General features: G+C 35.5%; 1 protein-coding gene, 1 long non-coding RNA gene and 1 pseudogene across 2 annotated transcripts; all 3 read right to left on the minus strand.

Moving 5' to 3' along the window:
- Window positions 1-1,065: 1,065 nt before the first annotated feature.
- LOC125588573 lies at window positions 1,066-3,268 on the minus strand (annotated as a pseudogene).
- A 223-nt stretch (window positions 3,269-3,491) lies between these two features.
- LOC106353191 (protein RESTRICTED TEV MOVEMENT 3-like) lies at window positions 3,492-5,461 on the minus strand. The gene is made up of 3 exons (XM_048759996.1): window positions 5,054-5,461; window positions 4,136-4,953; window positions 3,492-4,057 (listed from the first exon to the last, which is right to left on the minus strand). The coding sequence occupies exons 1-3, from the start codon at window positions 5,319-5,321 to the stop codon at window positions 3,650-3,652; spliced, it is 1,494 nt and encodes a 497-aa protein (XP_048615953.1). The 5' UTR covers window positions 5,322-5,461; the 3' UTR covers window positions 3,492-3,649.
- Window positions 5,462-11,448: 5,987 nt separating this feature from the next.
- LOC125588576 lies at window positions 11,449-15,215 on the minus strand. Its single transcript, XR_007324679.1, has 2 exons — window positions 13,708-15,215; window positions 11,449-13,614 (listed from the first exon to the last, which is right to left on the minus strand). It is a non-coding gene; the product is annotated as an uncharacterized LOC125588576 (long non-coding RNA).
- Between the last annotated feature and the right edge of the window lie 437 nt (window positions 15,216-15,652).

Below are 15,652 nucleotides of genomic sequence, written 5' to 3' on the forward strand. Positions count from 1 at the left end.
GAGCCTGCAAGAGAGTTCCACAATCCTCATGAGGATCTTAGATATATATATATATATATAAGAAGAATAAAGCATGCATCTTGAAAGAGGTGCGGTAATATGAATAGCCTTGGATCATCGTGAATTGATACTCACCCATAATTGCGAATTAGTGGAGGTACCCAATGTGCCTATTTTTCTCAGCCATAAACAAATAAATTATTGTATCCTCATTTATATGCGAGTCACCCAGACACTACATTAGAATTCCATCCATCTACACTTATGATGCAATGTTTGGATGACTTTCACATATGCACTTCAAATATCTTCTAAGTGATGAAAAATAGGATGATTAAATGCCGGAGCACAGAAGGTTTAGAGACCTAAACCCTGAACCACAACATACAAATCCAGTTCCCGAAAACATTTCCAATATGATTACTCAACTTAAAACTACGCATTTTTCTTACCTGTGAAGGAAAGATAAGAAACTCATTAACATTAACATCACTCTGCTGGAGTTTCTTTATGAAAATCAAAAGATCTCGAACTATCATCATTCAGCTTTACTCAAGAAAATAAAAGCACAGACACAACTCAAGCAAACTCTGGAGCAAATTACTCTAGAAAACTAACTGAGTCCACGAGGTGGAAGAGTAGAGGATGGCTGGTTACATGATTACACTAACGCAGAAAAAAAAGAAACATCCAAGTTCGTCACCACACTCTTTTAATTAAGACACAAAAATTGCTTTTCAATCAAGTAACCTAGATTAAACCATGTTCATCGAAACCAAGGGGCTCAGAGTTCACCTCAATCCTTTAGCATATGCAGTCTCATACTCGAGAATCAGGAGCCAGTCTTCATTTCTCCATATCCTTTTTTTCAAATCGTATTCACTACTTTTTTAGAAGCATAAAAGAAAGCACTAAATCTCTAAAAGGTGGAGAAAAATGAACTATGAGCCAAAATGATTGTCCACTTACTCAAGGCATCAATTGTAAAAGAGAATCAAACGGCAAGTGCATGAAAAAAAAAGATAAAAAAGGCATGACCATATACATTTTCAAGCTTCTTAAAAAGGGTTTTTCTAATCTACCACATTTTGTTCAGGCACATAGAAATTACATTGTCTTATAGTAACCTAGATTTAAACCGTTTGTTCACAAAAACCATGGGATACAACGGTGCAGATGTTAAGAAACATGACTTGTTTATCCAAACAACATCACAAAACCAAAGATTGCAAACGAAGAGACACCAGAACACCAAACAAAAACTCCAAATGCTTAACAACTCGAGAACATTAAATAACATCATCAAACGAGATAGTAGCTTTTGCAGCCGAGACCTCCGATTTTTTTTGTTTCTGCAACTGAACTTCCAAGTCTGAGCACTTCTGCTTCAAACCCTTCAACTCTTCCTCAATTTCTCGCATTTGAGACTCACCAGCCTCCTCTTTCTCCTTCTTTTCCGACATCTCAACAAGTTTCTTATCCAGCCAATCCAACTTGAATCCAGCGTTAGTCAGAGATCCCAGTGCGGCATATGCCTTGTCCAGATCAGTTGTCAAGATCTCGTGAGGCGGCTGGCGCAGAGTCTCAATGAGACTAAGTAGCAAGCTCATGTAACCTGTCCTAAGATTTGGGTTCTCTGTATGGAACTCAGATGCAATCTCTGGTGTCTTTCAAACAAATGGCTTACAAATTCCACCTGAGAGTGGTAACAAAACCATAAAGTAGAGAGTATTTTTAGGAACTTACTAGAGAAAACATAATATTTGTCTCTCGTGGCTGAAATCTAAATAACTTATACGCAAAGTATGTAACGTTGTTAAAATCTAACCTGTGAAGGAAGAAGTTGAAACCCATTAACATCTATGGTTTCTGTCATTGTTGAAGTTTCCTCTGCTACATCTAACTTGCCGATCACTTCAAGAACCTCTATCTCAGCAACAATTTTGAGTTCTCCGTTTACCAGGAACCCACTCTCTTTGATTTCATTAAGGGGAAACATAGAGAGACGACCCCAACGGGGAGTCTCCGCATCAAACCACTTTTCTGCATCTGTAAAATACACATAATAATCAGTTCATTTTCATTGAATAAAGCATTGTAACAACTACTCTCATGTGGACTGAACAACAATGTTCACAACTTGGCACAAAACTTCAAAACTAATCTAAAACCACCCAACACAAAACACCCTCGAGAGCCTTACACAACACTATAGAATCTTTCAAACCAAACAAGACTCACAACTGAAAGATTAAGTGACTTGTCTTTCTGATACTATCATTTCAAAACAACTTTGAGAGAGGAACAATTGCTAAGGGAGCAGAGGGAAAAAAAGTATACCATTTTGTCTGGAACGTTTTGAGGAGCTTTGGTTTACAATGTTTAGGAGATATCGGGCTTGTCTTCTCCATCCAAATGGCAAAGATTTATAATCGGCGACGTCAAGAAACAGAAACAGGTAATCAGCGTTATTACCCTTGGGATAGGCACAAAGACGCCTGCACGAACAAAAGAATCAGCTTTACACTACTGCATGTGGAGTAGTATATAACCTAAAAATCTACATGGAGGAAAACACTTACCATTTGCATCCACCGGCTACAAATGGATCAGAATAAAGTTTCTCAGATCGCAAAGAGGAGAAATTCTTAATCGCCCAGGTGATCCTCTTTCTTAATTGCCTCCCCATGATTCCTCTGCAATCAACTAGCAAAACATGAATAGAAAAAAAACCTAGAGGATCAGTGTGTAGCCTAGTAGAGATTCAAACAAATATAGATGCAGAGAAGAAAAATAACTGATAGAAAAAAAGATACTTACTGAGCCAGCGAGAGAATCCACATTGCTCATGAGGTTCTTTGATAGATATAAGAAGAATGCAGCATGCATCTTGAAAGATGTGCGGGAATATGAATAGCCTTGGCTAATCGTGAATTGATACTCAGCCATAATTGCGAACTAGTGGAAAGTACCAATGTGCCTATTTCTCTCAGTAATAAACAAATAAAATATATATATATGCAATTTCATACTAAGTCATCTAGATTCTAGACATTGCATCAGAAGTCCATTCACATATGATGGTTTATTTCCCTATGACCAAAGGTTTCAGAGACCTAACACGAAAAACCAAAACATACAAATTCAATTCCTGAAACAAAACATTTCCAATTTGATTACTCAACTCAAAACTAATTTTCTTACATGTTAAGGAAGCATGAGAAACTCGTTCACATCCACAAACTATGCTGGAGTTTCTTTGTGAAAATCACTAGATCTCTAACCATTATCATTCAGCTTTATATTGAGAAAATAAAAACACAGCCCCAGATTGATAAAGCTACCCACTCAAGCACAGTACCAGATTGATAAAGCTACCACTCAAGCACAGTACGGAGCAAACTACTCTAGAAAACGAACAGAGTCCAAGAGGTTGACGAGTAGAGGATGACTGGTTAGATTGCCTCCTCGTTCTGCATTCAATCATCAAGAGTTTCACAGATACTATTTTTTCCTTGTCATTAAAATTCCTTGCTAGTATAAAAAGACCATAGATGGTCCTCCTAGGTTGGTAGGGATAGTTTTACTGCTACGAAACAAAGAAGGGAGGAGTAATATAGTTTCAACACAATCAAAAGCAGTCTCAAAATCAGCAAACAACATCATCGAACGAGAGAGGAGCTCTTGCAGCCAAAGCCTCCGCCTTTTCCTTCTGCAGCTGAATTTCAAGATTTACGAACATCAGCTTCAGCTTCTGCAACTCTTCCTCCATTGTTCGTAGCCGAGCCTCACTACCCTTTTCCTTCTTCTTCTTCTCAGAAACCTCATCCAGCTTTATCTTCAGCCAATCCAATTTAAAGCCAACATCAATCAGATCAGCCAGCGTGTCATCAGCATTGCTCAGATCATCCACGGAGAGCTTCTCTGGTGGCTGGCAGAGCATCTCGATGAGGTTAAAGAGTTCATTCATGTAAGCTCTTCTGATCTCTTGGTTCTTTGGACGGAAGCCTAATGCTATGTCCGGGTGTCTTTTGAATATGTGGCTCACTGATTCAACCTGCAAAAGTGAGAACAATGTAAACTGTATTGGAACATGATTGTGTAGACTGAAACCTGAAATATTCACCATTCTTACCTGTGAAGATAAAACCTGAAAACCATTAACATGTTTGGTTTCCTTTACTGGTTGAACCTCCTCCGGAAAATCATTGGAAGCCTCAGTAACAGATGCTACTTTATTACACTTCATATCACCATCCTCTTCTCTCTGAGAGGCGACCTCAAATTTGTTTAGAGAGCCTACATCTCTGTCACTGACACCGGAAACAAGAGACGAAGTATTATCATCACCCTGATCATTTTCAATTACATCATCATCCCCTGGATCCTCTATAGGCGCATTATCATAATCCACATTGGAAACCTCAGTCTCAGATGCCACATTGTTACACTTCATACCACAGTTTCTTACTGTAAGAGATCCGTCCTTCAAAGAACCTTTTTCACTACTTCCATCTTCAGAAACAAGAGATGAAGCATCATCATCATCATCATCAGAGCCCTCTTCCAATGGACCATCATCATCTGAGCCTTCTTGAGATGCGCCATCATCATCATCATCAACATTCTCTTCAGATGCACCATCATCATCCAAACCCTCTTGAGATGCATCAACACAGGGAATCCCCTGAGAGACATCAAAGTCTACTACTTTCTCTTGAGAGGATGCAGCATTCTGAGATTTTCCAGCAGCAACTTGGCTTCCTTCATTACAGCTCAGAGGTTGAATAATCTTCACAGTTTCCACAACAACTGGAAAAAGGTGTAGTTCAGCGACAATAACAATTTTGTCACCAACCAGAAATTTATTATCTCTGTAACGAACTGTTGAAAGGGGGATGAACTCTTTAAACCCCCAAACGCTACTACTTGCATCGAACCACCGTTGCCCTTCTGCCATTTACACAACAACACAAACAATAAACACATCTCATCAAATGGTGAAAACAATATATATATCTCAGAAATATTGTCTTGGAATGGAGAAACTCACCTAATACTTTTGTTTCACTTCTCCAGACCTTATTAACAAGAGTGAGGCGAAACTTCAATACTCTTCTCCATCCTGATGGTAAAGATTCAGGATTTACAATACCCAGATACAGAGATAAGTGTCTGCACTTCTCATACCCCTTGGGGTAAGCAATTATATGCCAATTGCAACCGGCGAAGACGAAAGGGCGAGAGAAGCTAGGCTCGTCTTGCAAATCGGAGAAGTTTTTCAAAACCCATGTGAATCTCTTATCAACTTGCTCACCCATTGAAATAGAGGATGATAGAGAATCGAATTGGGAAGTGAGAGCACGAAGGCACAACTAGACCCTAGAAACTGAATTGGATTACAAAGTTTGTGAAAAGTGTCTCCAGTGGACTCAAAGACTGTGATAGAAAATTAGGGTTGAAATGAAAGGAAAGGGCTCTTTTTAAGCAGTACAAATTCAAATAAGAATCAAACCAAACCAAACCAAATTGTTTCGAAAAAAAAAATGGTTAACTCAAACCAAACCAAACCACGGTCGGTTTAGAAACATTACTCAACAGTCCCGATAAATTTCCTCTCTTGTTCTGAGCCAACGTTTCTTCTTCTTTGGAGGGTTTTCTTTACAGAACTTTCAACCTGCAAGGATGTAGATTAAACTTCAATCTTTGGAGCCCTGAAGACAGTAATCTGTTTTCCAGTTCTGTCCGTGAAAACAAACATCTCTTCAACTTTTTAATTTAATTTTCAAATACCTGTTTTGTTCCATTGGCATTGTTCACAGGTGAGGTTTTCTTGAGTGAATCATTAGACTCGGCTCGGCAGCATTATCATCAAATGTGCCAATTACTTCGAAAACATCCAAATCTGCAACAATCATCACTTGTCCATTCACGAGAAATCCACCATCATTCTCTTCAAGTTTGAAAAGAGGAAGCATTGCTGAAAAGCCATAAGTTGTAGACTTTCCATCAAAACAGTGCTCTGTTTCTGCAACATTTCATAAATATATAATAGAAACATGCATGAATAACATAAAAATTTCAAGGCTGATCATCCCAAACAAACACTTGATAAAATAAAACAAGAACAACGCGTGAGCAACAAGAAAAGTTCAAGGCTGATCCCAAAACAACACACAGCACATCCCCTATATATTATCTGTGAAACATTACAACTTCTTTTTGTATACACGTGTCATCACTAAGATGATTCTTAGAATTATTAGAGAAATAGGTTGGTCCATCTAATTATATACTAAGTTTTTTATTAAACTAACCATAAATTCATTATTAATGTCATTTATTATTTCCTTAAATAAAGATTACAAAATTGCCTAATGTGGGTAAAGTATATATGATAATTAATGATTTTGAATAATAAAGATCTGATAAAAAAAAATGTATCTTCTATCAATTTTTTTTTAATTTAAAGCTATTAAAATAATTTTTTAAAAAACATAATAACCATATTATAAAAATTTAGATTTTTCTGTATATTTTATATTTTGAATTTTAAAAAATGACTATAAATTACTAAAACTGTTAAAAGTCTCACATTCAAATTTTGCGATCCATAGTTTAAATTTTTTTTATGACAAAATACAAATGATTACAAAATCATATAAGTAAAAGTCTAATTTAATTAATCATTAAGATTTAAAATATATATGTATATATATCATTCTAAATTAAACTATACACCATATCGAATAAATAAATATTTGAGTTTCAAAATTTACTTTGAATAATTTTTTTTTGATAAAAGTTTTGAACTAACATTGGTAATTTTTTTTAAATTATCAATTACTAAAATTATTAATCCCACAATGAAAATTTTGTTATCAGTAATTTAAAGTTTTTGCTATTAAAAATACACATGATAAAAAAAACATATGAGTGAGTATAAAGCATCATTTAAAAAAAATAAAAAAATAGACATTAATATTAAAAATATACTATGTATGTTAATATCATTTAAATTTAATTACATATACTATAAAAAAAATTAAAAAAATGTTTGGATTAATAAAATTGATTTATACGTTCGCACCAATTTAATTATATATGTAATAGTTACTGACTTTTAATTATTCAATGTATATTTATTATTTCATAATATGTAAGAACATATAATACATAAAATAATTTATATATATAATGTTTATCCCGCGCAAGGCGCGGATCTTAATCTAGCACTTGATTAAAATAGAAAAAGAACATTGCGTGAACAACAAGAAAAGTTATGAGTACTGCCACCTGGTTCGAATCCTGACCACTGCAGATTTCACATGCGGGCTGCAGCGTCCAGGAGTCAACACGTGGAGCTCCATTTGGACACCCATGTGGCTAGTCTGTGTTTTCGACGTATGGGTGCCAATGTACGGGTTATATCGTCCTGTCAATGAGTGGCAGGAAACCTGGGTTATCAAAAAAATAAAAAATAAAAAAAATAAAGTTCAAGGCTGATTCAAAAACAACACACAACACATGCTTGATCAAAATGGAACAAGAACATTGCGTGAACAACAAGAAAAATTCAAGGCACAAAGATACCTTCCCGAACAAAAGAATCAGCTTACACTACAGTGGAGTATATAACCTAAAATCTACATGGAGGAAAACACTTGAAACCCTTACCATTTGCATCCACCAGCTACAAGTGGATCAGAATAATCTTTTTTTACATTGAAAGTGATCTTCTTTCTAAATTGATACCTCAGGAATGATCCCTCTGCAACCAAACTTGCAGAACATGGTTTTTGTGTACAACAGTTTTCAATCGGACAACCAACAACAATCTTAAGTTTGATTTACCAAAATGTAATTCTTAACGAAAAGTATGATAGAGAACACTGAAAGCAACATACTATTACTATGAAAATACATATTAAAGTTTTTTTAAGGGACTTCATCTTCACGACATTTCCTTTCTCTACTTCAATATCCAAATTCAGCTACTTCATGTATCATTGTCACATAAATCGCTAAAGTTGTATCATCATGATCCAAATCCACTTCATATGGGGAGCAATCTGATACTTACGGTGCAACTCATCCACCTATCATCTACACTTATCAGCGCAAGAAGGCCTCAAAGACAACAGGGGCTTCTAGCAGTGATAAAGTAGGCCCACGAAGGGGGTTGCTTTATGATGATTACGTGGAGAGGAGGAGATCATAAAGCAGAGTAGTGAAGTAGTAAGGAATAACGGCTTTGGCTGAGATAAGACAAAAGGCACGTGGGGTGTTTGTCATACGTTGTGCGTGTATGCACAGCTGGCTAGTAGTACGAGTAGACAACCGCACATGGGGTGCTGGTTAGGGTTGAGGCGAGTGTGCCAATCCCTAGAGTAGTATAAGTATGCAGTCGTTTGTTAGTAGGAGCTTCATCATTTGGATGATCATCATGTTCATGTCAAGAGAGTATCTTTGAGAGTTATTCTTGTAAACCTTGGTCATTCAATAAGAAAAATCATTTCCTTATTCAAAGTTACATAAGTTGTTGATTCTCAAAAATAACTTGTAACACAATCACTTGGGGCCTCAGAAGCAGTATCATCATCATTATCCCACTCTTCGTATGAATCCTCTGTATCAGTATCATTATCATCAGAATACTATTCTGATTCATAGCTTTCACTTGTGTCCTCTTCAGAAATGTCATCATGATCTGAATCCACTTTATATCCATAGCAATCACTCAAACTCAGTTGTCTCCTCTCCATAAGTATCAACAAAATTAAAATACCCTTCATATGAATAGCCATCACTGCAGTAATCAAGATCCCAATTCTCATCAGTCACCAAAATCACTCCAATTTATCATTGATGCAGTAAGAATCTCTTGAACTCAAACTCCAAGAGAATGAAGGAGAAAAGACACTGAGAGATCATTACTTGGTTTAGGATACTATAGTTGTTATCAATATTTTTTTTTTTTTTTTTTGGTCAATAGTTGTTATCAATATAATATAACTAGCCACAGAGGTAAAAAAATATATATATGAAACATCAGGCACGCGTAGCTACATATATTACTTTGCTAGCTCACAGCAATAATCTAAAAAGAAAGAAGATGGAACATGAATTGATTTCACTATCTCCTTTCTCATCAAAGATAAACCAGAGAATCAATTCCTAGTCGATGATTAAGGGGGATGTATTCAATTTAACTGATTTGATATTTAATGGGGTTTTAGATGATTTCAATAAGTTTCAGAGATTTAAGTGACTTTTGTTAAACTACTCTAGAATATCACCTAAAACTATGAGATTTGAGTTTTAATTTTTTTAACTAAGAAATCATACCCAAACACCCTAAAATCAACTGAAAACTTTAAAACTCCACAACTTAAAATATTTTCAATAACGGTGGATTTCAGAGTACTTTAAGAAATGTCAAATTCAATAACAGTGGATTTTAAATGAGTTTTTAAAATTCATGTTTCAATAACAGTGAATTTGTCATTTTAATACAAATTACCTGAAACTCTCAGTTGAATACATCCCCCTAAGTGTTATAGTAAAAAAATAATAATGTCGTAAATTAATATTTTCTTTTAAATAAAAGAATATTATATTTAATATTTACTAGTGATATCTAATTAAATAAAGTACACTTTGTTTCACTCCTAGGCTGTCCACCTCAGCAGACATGTCAGAAATTCGAGTATTTTGGTCGTGACACATGTCCCGCTTAACCAAAACGCATCACTTCATTTATTAAAATCTTATGGGCTTTGTTCGTTACAGAATCTGAATCCACCAGCTGGACTTACGTTTTGTGTTATTTACGTTTGTTTTATTTGGATTTTTATGGTTTTCAACTAGGCTTTGTCTTACATTTATTTGGGCTGATAATGTTTCTGTGTGTAATCGTCATATTTAGTTCATAGCTTCTGCAAAATTCACCGCCGGAGCAAATAACCAAAAATTCGACCACCAGACCAGATATTCTGAAAGCTTCAATCACTGGCAAGGATAAAGTCATATCAAACTCAGGTGGAAGCTCCCGACCTTGCTAATCGATTTGAGTTCTTCGAATCCGCACTAAAATCTGTTACCGTTACAGAAGTCAACAATGCATTGTCATTAACACTAGCATTGACATTGATTCTCCTCTCCTAACACGATGTCTCATTCAATGCACATCCTCTTTTCCTCCAATATTGTGTGAATCCAAAGCTATAAATATGTGAGACGTTCCCTTCCGTGAATTACCTCAGTTCATTCCTCTAAATCATTCTTTTTTTTTTAAGTTCAGGGATTGGAATGACAAAAGCTTTTCAACTACTCGCCGTTTTGAAAACCGGATCTGCCATTGAAGTGCGTCTTTTGAGATTTTTGGAAAACAGAGTTAAGATGATAAAGGCAATTATGATGATGAACTGACAAGCCACACCTAGACAAATTCTAAGGTAATATTGGTTCTTTTGGTTGCAATTTTAATTTCTTAGACATACCGCGACCAATTCTCAACTTATGACCTGTGGTTACAGCTAGAGAAGCAACAATTGCTCATAAGCAATGTGTTTCCATGTATGGTTTTATAAAGTTCCAGTCCAAAAATCGCCTTGGCATCTTGATCCCTACTCTAGATCTTATATTCTACAAACTTGCGGGTTTAGTGTACAACCGTGGGATTTTCCCTAGATCTTGATCCCGCATAAACAAACTTGCGGGTTTAGTGTATGTTTCTTTTAGCAATTAAATATATATGTCATGAGCAGGCTTATACTCATGAACTAGAGATGATGTTTTCAAGTGTAGAAGAATAAATGAATGAAAATTTCAACGGTTAAAAGTAAAACCCTATCTTTTCCTGCTTCCATCTACTTTTGGTTGTTGAAAATTTGATTCAAAGCTTTCTTTGTTTGAATATATTTAAACTAATGGCAGGAAGAGTAGAGGACCACCAAGATACTCCATACACAATATTGTTGATGAGAAGGTCGATGTGTTTGCAATTGGTGTATTTCTTCTAGAGGCCATAACAGTCTTAGAGCTGTTGATACAGGAGAAGCCATGTCCACAGTGATTGTGAACGCCTGCTATCGTCAGGATCGCACAATCACCTCATACCTCAACGAACTCATCCGCCACAGTAACCTCCTAATGGAATGAGTAGAAACAATAAATAAAACTTAATGTGTGATAACTAATGTGCTTATGCCCCACCTTAGTCCCCCCTTGACTGAGTTTTGTTTCTTATTATTCTCCATTGGTTGCTTATTTTATTTCATCAACCAAACGTGAATATCACCAAGATGTGCCTCTAGGTTGTTCTACTGATCTTTGTTTAGTCTCAACTCGAAAGGAGTTGTCAATCTTCTGCAAAGTCCATAAGACAAATAAACTCAGATTAAAATGAAGCGACCTTATTATCAATAAGCTCTGCTTCTTTATGATCCTCTGCGTTAAACATATGTCAGTTCATCTTAGAGAAATATAAATTTAGTTTTGCTTTGTACATGGTTAAGTTTAAAACATTGTTTCAGTTATGAATTCTGAATACATTATCTCACGGATAAAATAATGAAACTTGGTGGCTGATAGTGTGTCCCACTGAAACAAATTATCATATACTAATAAACAAAAAGAAGAAGTTTAAGATAGGTTTTGATTACGCTCAGTAAAATCGCGCCACAAAGAGAATTTATCAGAAAAAAATTGTTATCACGAGTCTATCAATAGTCATACCATTATATTTTTTCCATCTTTTATTTCGTATGTTATACCAACTAAGTTTGTGTAATGATCAACTTTATATATAAAAATTACAATCGATGCATTTTGAGAACCGTAAACCTACTTCAGAAATTTTCTAATTTGTTTCTCACTTCTCCTACTCCATTTTTTAAAATTGTTTAACAATTAAATCAAGGGTCTAAAACATCAAACGATATATGTTGCTATCGGATATACAAACATTATTGCAAGGTTATTATTTTCAACACAATACCCATGACTACTATATCTACATGTGTGATGGCACATAATTTATAGGTCATCAAAATCTTTAACATTTTGATCAAAGTCATGATGATCCATGCACGTTGAAAAATGGAATCCTGAAAGAAAAATACATCTGTCAATACACTTGACAGAAAACACACAACCTTCTTACGAACATATACAGTAAATACTAAATTCACACATTCATACAAACAAAGCCAAAAGAAATTCGTTTTTTTTTGGGTGCAAATGTTAAAGAAGAAATTCATATATAACATGTCAGACGAATTTAGTTGCCCTTTGTACATGATCATTTTCTTGAAGTGGTGGTTGTCGAACTTCAAAAGCGTCACATAGTTATTACCCTTTTTTGGGTAAAAAGTTATTACCCTTTTTTGTAAGTAGTTACAAGATCTATGAAGTAGACATATAATCATTAACCATTATTGCTATAGAAAAATTAATAGCTTAATAATACGTTTAACATTATATATATATATATAAGTTATTAGTTTTAAGTATAATCAGAATATAAATAAATAAAACTAAATTATAGATGTCAATATATAATAAATCAATGACATTTAATGAGGTCAATGTTAAATAACTATTTTCTAAAAAATATTTTTGAATTACATTAAATTGGCTTTAAAAGTAAAATAAGTATATGTTAATAAGTATTGTGAATACAAAATTTAGGGTTATTATTTAATTAAATGTGATTTAAGAAAAAAATTACTGATATGAAACTAAAAATATATATACTTGCATATTCCAACAAAAGACATAATGTTAAATAATCTGATAATAAACAAAACTAACATAATGAAATTAGATAACTTATACTGAAACAGACAGGTTAAAATATTTATACCCACAAAATAAAAATAGAGCACCACTTCATTAATAACCGCAACAATTTTATTAGAAATTTTAGTTAACCTTACTGAAAACTAACTTTGGATATTTTACAACAAACGAGTTGAAAGAAAAAGAACAATACAATTTTTTAAAAAAATTACAAAATTAACATTCCACACACAACTAAACTAAAATCCTTTAAACTCAAAAATGTTTAAAAAAATAGAATTGAACAAATTCCCGCGGGCTTGCCCTAGTGATATATATACGGGTGTTGAGTAAAATATGGAGCACCAAGAGAAGACAAAAACAGACTATGAAAAAAGAACACAATCGCTTCCTACCGACCTGACCACAGAGATACTTAAGGCTGCCTGAGAAATCTGTTGCTAGGTTTAGTTGCGTGTCCAAGCTTTGGTCATCAATCACCACCAACCCATCTTTCATCAGCTCGTTCGAAACTCGTTCCCCAGGGCATCGTCTTCTGCTTTGTTTCCAAAAAGATGACGAGTTTTTTGTTTCCTCGATGCCACAGCATAGTACTCAGAACTCGAACAGGTCCTACTCTCAGATCTGTCGAACAGGTCCTACTCGAGTTTCTGATTCTTACCAGCGAAACAATCAATACGGGACGCTATAGAGCACTTGTTTGCAAGATAAGGAGCGATACGTCCCTTGTTCTTAGCAGATGCTTGCCCAATGAAGGACGAAGGGAAAATCAACCCATACTTGGGTGTGTTTCCTCGTGTTTTAAGAGCCCTGAAACACCACAGGCGGTTCCAATATCACAAGCAGCACTAAAATAACTTATGGAGAAGAGTAAAAGAAAAAGACAGCTCTGTGATATTGCACCTGAAAAGCGCTCCTTCTCAGCTCCAAGAATCTGGAGGGTGGAAGATGGGCACTTGGCAAGGTTAGTGAGACTTCCAGCATGTGAAATCAGACGGGCACCGACCATTTCTCCAATCAAGGCCGTCAGATTAGGGGCAATGTCGCTCATCTTAGAAACAAGGTAATCGTAGAGCTTCTTTCTGTCCATAACTTTCTGAGCAAAGGTCTTTACGTTGATCAAGTCAAGCGGTGATAAATCCTGGCCTGGTGCATATGGAAGAAAATAAAAAAAGGTCTTAGAACAATAAATATATTACAAAAATCAATTAATCCGTAGAGCTTGGTCACTTACCCATGGAAGCCCCTTCCCAGCTTCGACGACCTCCTTGGTGGTCTTCAGTCAAATTTTACTTGTCATCAATCATCTTTGAAACACGGGCGTAAAGATAATTGTCATTAACAATCTTCACTAGCTTGGGGAAGTGCCACGAACAACATTATAAACAATTGTGTGTCAGAACCACTCGTTGACTATATGAAAGGGAAAGGTTGAATGAAAAAAACCTGGCTCTCATGGCAAAGGAATTGATATCCTTATAAAGGGGGTGTCCAGGAGGAAAATGGCTTAAATAACCATGTTATCCACTCGGTTAACATTGAACTTGACCTTTGCCCCAAGTTGAGACTTTTCCAGATCGCCAGGCTACATTCAATAAATAAATAAACAGATTCATTCATGAGTTACTCACAAAGTAAAGCCAAAAAATACAAACAAAGTAAAAAAAAAAAAGAGTAGACACCTTGAGGTCTTTGATGAACCTGTCAAAATGCAGACGCACACCACGGAGAAGCTCAAGAACGAACTCCTTGCTCTGGCAGGGGATTTTGGTGGCTTCCAAAATGTGGGAACCGAGTTTAGGCTAAGCTGAACTTGGGTTTCTTGACCTTAGGAAGATTCAACTCCAGAAAACTTCGAATACCATGATTAATCCGGAGTTCTTAAAGTGGTGTTTTTAACTTGTTTCTTAACTTTTAAATAAAAAAAAACTAAGAACTGATTTTTAAAGTCTTTATTTAAAAACCAGTTCTTACCTTTTTTAGTTAAAAGTTAAGAAACAGTTTCTTAACTTCCGCTAAGAACCCCACTCTAAAAACTTCGGGTTAATCATGCTCTAAGCTCGTCAGTCATAACCCCTAAAAGGTCAAAGACATAATAACCAAATTAGACAAGCATGAGACCCCTAAAAGTGCCGCCGCTTTACACTAATTCAATGGACCGGGCCTTTTTAACTATCTCCTAAAACGTTTGATTTTAGTTTATAGAGAGGCAGGCCCATCACGAGGAAAGCGGAAGCAGCTCACACACAACAACGTGTGCTGTTGACAACACTTTGCCCAATTACCCCAAACAAAGGTGTCTGTGCACACTTAATCAAAGTGAAACAAATCTATATAACTGAAATGTTATAAATCATGGAGTGGATTGACATTAACCAGGCCCGGACCGAGACCGGTCCAATACCTAGAAGATAGAGAGATGGCCGAAGTCCTAGAAAGAGGAGAGAGAGAGGCGGCCAAAAAGCTTGGAGAAAAAGAAACTCTTTCCTTTTCCTAATAGATGTAATCTTTCCATAATTATGTATTAGTAGTTTTCCTAATCCTAGTGAGTTTAGGTTTTGGATACTTTCCATTTATCTTCATCTTGTAACCCTTATATAAAAGAACCTCCTGGATCATTAATAAGAACACGGAAATGTTCAGTCTCTAAACTCTCTATTTACAACACGTTTCAGCACGATAGACTCCAAAACCCTGAGACAAAGCCTAACCTAAAATCCGTCACACATAAACCCTAAATCAGGCGCAACTTAAAATTGATATATCTCTCAAACCCTGAGGAACCAGACGACGAGCCACATATCAAATTGAAGAGCTTGACGAGACGAATCCATCAGCGCAAACCGTT

Source organism: Brassica napus, chromosome C6 (assembly GCF_020379485.1).
Source record: "Brassica napus cultivar Da-Ae chromosome C6, Da-Ae, whole genome shotgun sequence".
In the NCBI taxonomy this organism is placed as follows: Eukaryota; Viridiplantae; Streptophyta; class Magnoliopsida; order Brassicales; family Brassicaceae; genus Brassica; species Brassica napus.

What these genes read in the sequence shown, in the direction of transcription:
- LOC106353191 (XM_048759996.1), bottom strand. Translation starts at nt 5,321, where the DNA reads ATGGGTGAGCAAGTTGATAAGAGATTCACATGGGTTTTGAAAAACTTC. An exon ending in AAGTGAAACAAAAGTATTAG is followed by an intron (nt 4,954 to 5,053) that starts GTGAGTTTCTCC and finishes TGTAAATGGCAG; the next exon opens with AAGGGCAACGGTGGTTCGAT. An exon ending in TTCAGGTTTTATCTTCACAG is followed by an intron (nt 4,058 to 4,135) that starts GTAAGAATGGTG and finishes TCACTTTTGCAG; the next exon opens with GTTGAATCAGTGAGCCACAT.